Here is a 7,288-nt window from a genome sequence, read left to right on the forward strand (position 1 = left end):
AATTTAGAAGAATATTGCCAGTAAATAAGATAAAGGAAATAATAAATCTTCTTAGAATAATAATAATAATTTTTTTTTTCTTCTTTTTTTTCTCTCTTTTTTTTTTCTTCTCTCTCTCTCACTTTTTTTTTCTTCTTCTTCTCCAGTTTTGTATTTCTTCTGGGAGAGAATTCTAAATTAGTTTTTCGTTTAGGGATCCAAAATGATTAATCGACTTAATTTGAATTTTTCTTTTTTTTCCCATAAATTTCGGGTTTTGATAGCTTTTCTTGATAAACTTTCTTTTGCTAACTTGCATTTTTTTTTCTCCCCTCTCTCCTTTTTATTCTTATACCACGTTTATTTTTCTTATTTTCCACTTCTCTTTCTTTCTCCATTTTTCTTACTTTTTTCATCCACTCCGTACTACCTCCGGTCTTCTTCTTCCACTCTTCTTTTTTTGTATATCGCCGTCTCACCCTTATTTCTCACTCTACGATTTTTATAGATATATATATTTATAAATTTATATCTATAAATTTTATTTCGTTCATATTTCTTTTCTTTTTATTGTTTATTTTTCCAGAGTTGTCCAAAAACAAAAAAAAAATAAAATAGAAATAATAAAAACGACTGGAAATGTACGAACGTTAAATTAAATGAAAAAAAAAAGAAAATTGAATGAATGAATAAATAAAAGAACGAACTGGAGTATTACGTATGATAATGATGAGGAGAAAGAGGGGGGAGGAGAAGAAGTCATAAAAAATTTAAAATATACGCGCGTTTGCGTGTGAGTACGTGCGTATAACAAACGGTTATAAACGTGCAAAATGTTTTGTATACATTTAAACTTTTCATTGGTTGTAAGTGTCAGATTTAAAAAAGGTCATGGGTCAAGGTAAATAAAAAAAAAAACTCATTTATCATAACGAGAAGAAGTATCTTTCGTTTGTTTTTTTGCAAAGGGTTTTTCGCACGGTACGAAAAGGATGGATGTTTGTTCTTCTGCTCGAAAATGACTCACTTATAACAAAAAAAAACCTGTTTTTTTAATATTTTTATTGTTTTTTAATTCTTATTTATTTATTTTAACTGGTCAGAATGGTGGTATAATAAAAATGTGGTATCGCCTGGTATTTTTACCCCTTTTTTTTTAGTTTTGGTTTTTTTTTTTTTTTTTTTTTTTTTTTTTAATCGTAAATATTTTTATTTGATGACCCCCACGAATATTCGAATCTTGTTTTTTTTTCTTTCCACGTAAATGTGAAAGAATTTCAGTGAGTGCTACCGGATCGGAAATAAATTATTATTATTATCGTAAGAGAGAGAGAGATAAAGAGACTTTTAAGAAACGAGGTAAATATTTTGAAAGAATTTCCCTTTGTCGGGTGAGTAAATAATTTCCTTTTTTTTTTTTTAATATGTCACTCATTGGAATCTTCTTCCTAATATTCGTCGTCGTGATGGTGACGTAGAAAATGAATAAATGGCGACGAGTCGGTTGACGATGTGAAAAAAAAAAAATTTTTTTTGGAATTAATGTAGTCGTTTTAGATCGTTAATGTAAGGCTAATATGGTTTCAGTGATAAGAAAAAACGAAAAGCGTGACGAATTAAAAAAAATTGTAACGGTAAAATTTTTTTTTTAAATTCGTCTTCTTCTCCCCTCCCCCTTCTCCCCCCGTCGTTTTGCTTTTTTTTTTTCATCTCTCGACAAAGGAAATAAAAAACGTTTGTGTGAAATTTTAAAGAAAAAAAAAAAGGGGAAAAAGAAATGAAATATATAAATCACTCTAGCGTAGAAAAGAAAAAAAAAAAATTGATTTGATGAAAAAAAAAAAAAAGAAAAAAGTGACAAAAATGAAATTTAAAAAAGAAAAGAGAGAGAGAGAGATAAAGAGAGAAAGACGCCATCACGATAAAGGAAGGGCCGAAAAAAATTGGATCTCCTCCTAAGATGATGCAGGGTGACAGTAGTGAAAAAAAGAAAATAAATCAATTTTATTATTATATAAGTTAAACGTGTGCGAAACAAAACTTCTTAATTTATCGTTTTTCAAAGCCGTCAAAACTGTTCGTCTTTGGAATGTTCCACCTATTTTTTAATGGCTTCCGGATGATGTATGACTTTGATGATGAAGGAGATGAAGAAGATGAAAAAGAAGAGGAAGAAGATTTCTGCATTTCTTTTTTTCTTTTCGTTAAAAAAAAATTTTTTTTTTCTTTCTTTGTCTTTCGTAATATTATTCGATGATTTATGCAAAATATATTTTTTATCACCCAACGATAAAAATTTAATGCCTTTTCTTTTTTTTTTTTCGTCTGAAGAGAAAGTAAAAAAGAAAAACGTTCGCAATGAATTCGTGACGTCAAATGTTTTCTGTTGTTTCGTCTCTTTTTGATTATTATTATTCTTTCGGAAGACATTTTTAGGAAGTGATTACATGAGAAAAACGAATAAATGAATGAGTACTACGAAAATTTCTTTATAAACTTTGACGGGTACCACACCACAATTTCCGTACCAGAATAAATGAGGAGACAAAATGGAGGATCAAAGTTTTAGCGCGCGTTAAAATCTTTTTAAAAAGAAAATTTTTTATCAATTGTATAATTAGAATTCCTTCTCGTTCGGTAGGAACCGCCATTTGTTTTTCACATTGTTACATTCACTCTGCGAATTTTTAATTCCACTATTCATGTTGAATACCTAAAATTCTTGACTCTCTTCATCATCATCATCATCATCATCTCCAAAGTCAGGTACAACACCTCGGGAGTAAAACGTGACGTATAAAAAAAAAAGTTAGTTTTATAATTTTACTTTTTTGTTTGCATAATACCTCCCCCCCGGGTTTTTTTTGGGGGGAGGGGAGATTCTTCAGGTTCTTTGAAAACAAAAGAAAAATTTTTTTTTCGCGGTTTAATAAAAATGAGAGGGGGAAATTGGCAAAAGTATCAACGGATTTCCGGTTTTTGTTTATGCGGTGACATAACGTTCGTGCGTTTCGCGCAATATCCATAATAATAATAATAATGACGATGACGAAACAGTTTTTTTTGTAGGATTTTTTTTTTTGACAATAAAAAAATTAAAAATTGGGTCATCGTGATCGTGATCGTCGTCATCGTGATCATCATCATCGTCGTCGTCACGTTTGAATAAATCAAAATAATTTTTATTTGAATCATTGAACCGACAGAAAAATTCTTCAGCTGGGAAGTTACGTTAAAATTTTTTTTTTTTGTTTTTTTCGGCGGCCTAGGGTTAAAAAGGGAGATAAATGAATGAACATCATGAGCTTTTAAGCTTTTGTTTATTTTGTTGTTTTTGAAAGTTTTTAAAAAAAAAAAAAAATCGAAATAAAAATAAAATAAAAAAAAAGAAAAACGAAACGGTTTATCGTTTAGAAATAATTACATTTTTCGGTAAAATGAAGTTGAAAAATTTTTTTGTCGATGTCGTCATTGTTGTTGTTGTTGTTGTTGTCGTCGTTGACGCCGTCGCCGATTATGCCGCTGCCATTTTCCAGTTGTTTTCATTTTTTTTGTCATTGTAATTTTAACGCAAAATGTATGAAATCGATAATTTAAAATTATTTTACGCAGCAGCACGTATATTTTCTTCTGTCGTTTTATGACGGCTGACTTAAACATTCTTTTTTTGGGGGGGGAGTGGGAGGTGGAAAAGAAAAAGGTCGACGTGTAGTTGTTGTTTTTTTTTTTATTATCATTTCATATTTGAATAAATAATTAACCAAAAATTTTAGAAGCAGACAAAAAAAAGAAAAAAAAAGCCACAAAAATTCCAGACGGTGGCAAATTTTTTTTTGTTTTTTTTTTATACTTGCGGCCGATTTAATTTATTTCAGATCTTAAAATTTATTTTTAGGCCGCAATGGTAACATTTAAACCAGAAGTAAAAGCAAAGCAAAGTAAAAAAAATATTAAAAAAAAATTTCATGTTTGCCTTGCCAGAAATTTTTTTTTTTTTTGCCTTTTTTTTTAAGCTTTTTTTCTTTTCGCGGTCGATATTTTCAAAAGGAACAACGCATAAATAAAAAATCCTATTAATATCATTATCATCATCATCATCATCGTTATTATTATTTTATTACTTTTTTTTTGCAACTTTCGATCGTCGCTCGCTAAAAAAAATAAAAAAAATGAAAAAAGGAAAATAAATAACAAAAAAAATAAAATAAAATATTTGGTGAGAAATTTAAATTCCGACACGTTCGCGCCAAGCGGAAGTTTTTCAAACCCGAAGAATGGATGAAAAAAAAAAGAAAAACAAAATCAACCAATGAGAACGCAGGAAGGAAATTTAGGGAGAAAAAAGGAAAAAAAATTCACGGATTCTCCGCCAGGGGGATATATATATAAAATTACAAAAAAAAAAAGTCACGCTCTCTCTATCTCTCTCTCTCTCTCTCTCTCTCCCTCTCACTCACTCGCTCGCTCGCTCGCTCGCGTTGTTGTTGTTGTTTCTCCAGCAAGTGAAACTTCCGCCTCTTTAATATCTCTCTCTCTCTCTCTCTCTCTCTGTTTCTCTCTATCTATCTATCTCTCTCGCACTTTCTCGATTTCATTTTATGAGTTTTTAAATTTATTTTATGGTCATTTAAACGACTCATTGAAAAACATCAAATGAGTTGTTTTGATTGCAAGATAAAAAGGTGAATAAATAAATAAAATTTTTATTTTCGTTTTAACGATTTGTTTTGGTTCGCTTTTATTATTATTATTATCATTATTATTATTATCACCATCAATTTATTATGAATTTAAAATGTGGGTCAGTGGGGGAAACTTTATATGTATATATATGTTAATAGTTAAGGAATTTATCACCTATTAAACACGTGCGATTATGTCAATAATGACTACACGCACGTGTTTTTTTATTTTTATTATTAATAATTTTTGTTTTCGGTTAATTATTTAAACATTAGGTTAATTAATCGAAGTCATAATAATAATAATGGTAATGTTATGGAAATAATTAATTTTTTTTTTCACCTTCCGGTCAAATTTTAAATTTTCAAACTCGTTTTTTTTTTATTCTTTCGATATTTTTTTTTCTTACGAGGCGTTTGTTTGTTTGTTTGTTTTGTCCCCCCGTGGGAAAGAACGTGTTTGTTTTGTAGTCGAACGGTTCGAACCCCGGAGAAGTAAATAATAAATTTCTCAAATATTTTAATTTGTTTTCTGTTTAAAAAAAAAAAAAAAAAAAAAAATGATGAAGGAAAAAAAAAAAAATTTTGGGATGTCAATGCAGACGACATTTTGGCAAAAAAAAAAAAAAAAGTTTTCCACGTTCAATAACTCAGCATCCAAAATGGCCTCTATCCCATTTCTCATTGATTTAAGAATTGTCACGTGAAATTTATCCATCTCGAAGATTTAAATTTAAAAAAAAAAAAGAAAAGTTTATAAATTTTCTTTTTTTTTCTTTTCTTTTCTTTTGTTTGTTTTTGAATGTTTTTTAATGATCGTAATTAAATATTTTAAATTGTAATTTTTTTTTTCACGGTTTGGTTGTTGTTATAACATTGGTCTTACGATTTTCGAACAAAAAAAAAAAATTTAAATTAATTTCTTCGTTGAAACAAATTCAATTTTTTTTTTTTTTTGTTAAGGAAAATTAAAAATTATAATAATTTTTATTAAAAAAAAAAAAGGTAATTTGGCTTTTTTGTAAAAATTAATTAAATTGCATCTTTCGCGACTAATTAATTAGCGGAAAAAAAAATTCGTAGGAATAATAATAATAATAATTATAATGAATTGTTTAATTACGGTGATGATAAAAACTCTCGTTTCCGATTTCACACATATATAATATATAATATATACGTATATAAATACATAGTATGACTTTCCCGATAAGAATCGTTTTATTGCCATCTAGCAGTCATTCTTTAAACTACAATGAACTCTTTATTGTTGTTACATGATCTATTTTTCCGTTAGATTTTCTATTGCTTCGTAAGGTCAACTTAAAATTTCTTTTATTTTTTCCCTAACGTTTTTTTTTCTTTAATTTCACGCTTTTCTTACAGATGTCGCTCTGTAAAAAAAAAGTTTTTCCAAACGGTAAAATGGCAGACGGATTTTTTTTTTACTTTTTTTTCTCTTTTTCATAACTTTTAATTTATATTTTCTTTTAGAAGTTGAAAATTTTCATATCAAAATTTACTCGCGATAAAAATGAGAAATCAAAAACAAAAAAAAAAAATTTTTTTCTAAATAAATTTACCGACGCGATTTTATTTACCGGAAGAGTGAAAATTCCACGTCGTTGTTTTTTTTTTTTTTTTACTTCTCAACGAAATTTTCTAGATAATTTTTTTTTTTTATTAGTCTTTTAAATTTCAGGCATTTTTAATTTTCGTAAAATACGTCGATAAACAAAAAGAGGCCGACTCATTTAAAAAAAAAAGCAATCCATTAATTTCGAGTTTTGAAATTGCGTAAGTTAAAAAAAAAAAAAAAATCACTTTTTGAAAAAACAACAACAACAATTTAATCTTTTATCAATCCAAATCACGATCGATGGTATCGAAAGTCGACGAAACAAAATATCTAAACGAGTCCTTAAAAAAAAAAAAAATTTGTCGGCAAGATATATTATTGAATTTATTAAAAAAAAATCATAGAAAAAACAAAAAAAACTGTCCGAAAAATAGTTGAATATCAAAAAAAAAACGAGTCTCCCCATCGGGGCCCAAAATTTTTAGAAAAAAAATTTCCAAGTTGCAAGTTTAATAATAAAAAAAAAAAAAAAACCAAGATGCGCAACATTTTCAACTTCCTCTAGGCACAAACCATAAAAAGAAGTCGACTCTTGCAAACAATTTATTACCTATTTTTATTTACATTTATAATAGAGCAGGTGTGGTTAACATTATTTTTTTTATTATTATTATTATTTTTTTTTTGGTAAAGACACCGAAATAACGCCTTCCGTCGAATTTTTTTTAAAATCGGATTGCCAAAGTCTCTTAAATTATTATTATTATTAATATAACGCCCGAATATTTACCAAAGTACTACTACCAAAAATTTAACACAGGCCAGCTACCAACTTGGGTGAATTTAATATAAAATCGATTTCGTTTAATTTTTTCGGTTGTTTTGAAATTTTTTTTTTTTTTCGTGACATGCGTCGTGATATTTAAATAAAGAGGCCTTTCTGTTTGTTTTTTTATTCTTCATAATAAAATAAAGACGTAAAAAAAAAGTAAAAGAAGGAAGAAGAAAGAAAAAATAGAAATATAGAGAGGATTTTTTTTTTTACTCT

At 27.8% G+C, this 7,288-nt stretch overlaps 2 protein-coding genes across 2 annotated transcripts; both read left to right on the forward strand.

The window, feature by feature from the left end:
* Positions 1-812: 812 nt before the first annotated feature.
* On the forward strand, positions 813-2,088 carry Phum_PHUM265580 (uncharacterized protein; the record flags this gene model as incomplete). Its single annotated transcript, XM_002426589.1, has 3 exons — positions 813-880; positions 1,305-1,338; positions 1,999-2,088. The coding sequence occupies 3 exons, from the start codon at positions 813-815 to the stop codon at positions 2,086-2,088; spliced, it is 192 nt and encodes a 63-aa protein (XP_002426634.1).
* A 3,770-nt stretch (positions 2,089-5,858) lies between these two features.
* Phum_PHUM265590 (uncharacterized protein) lies at positions 5,859-6,462 on the forward strand (the record flags this gene model as incomplete). The annotated part of the gene is made up of 2 exons (XM_002426590.1): positions 5,859-5,930; positions 6,364-6,462. The coding sequence occupies 2 exons, from the start codon at positions 5,859-5,861 to the stop codon at positions 6,460-6,462; spliced, it is 171 nt and encodes a 56-aa protein (XP_002426635.1).
* Between the last annotated feature and the right edge of the window lie 826 nt (positions 6,463-7,288).

This window comes from Pediculus humanus, genomic scaffold, assembly GCF_000006295.1.
Source record: "Pediculus humanus corporis 1103172107642 genomic scaffold, whole genome shotgun sequence".
Classification (NCBI taxonomy): Eukaryota; Metazoa; Arthropoda; class Insecta; order Psocodea; family Pediculidae; genus Pediculus; species Pediculus humanus.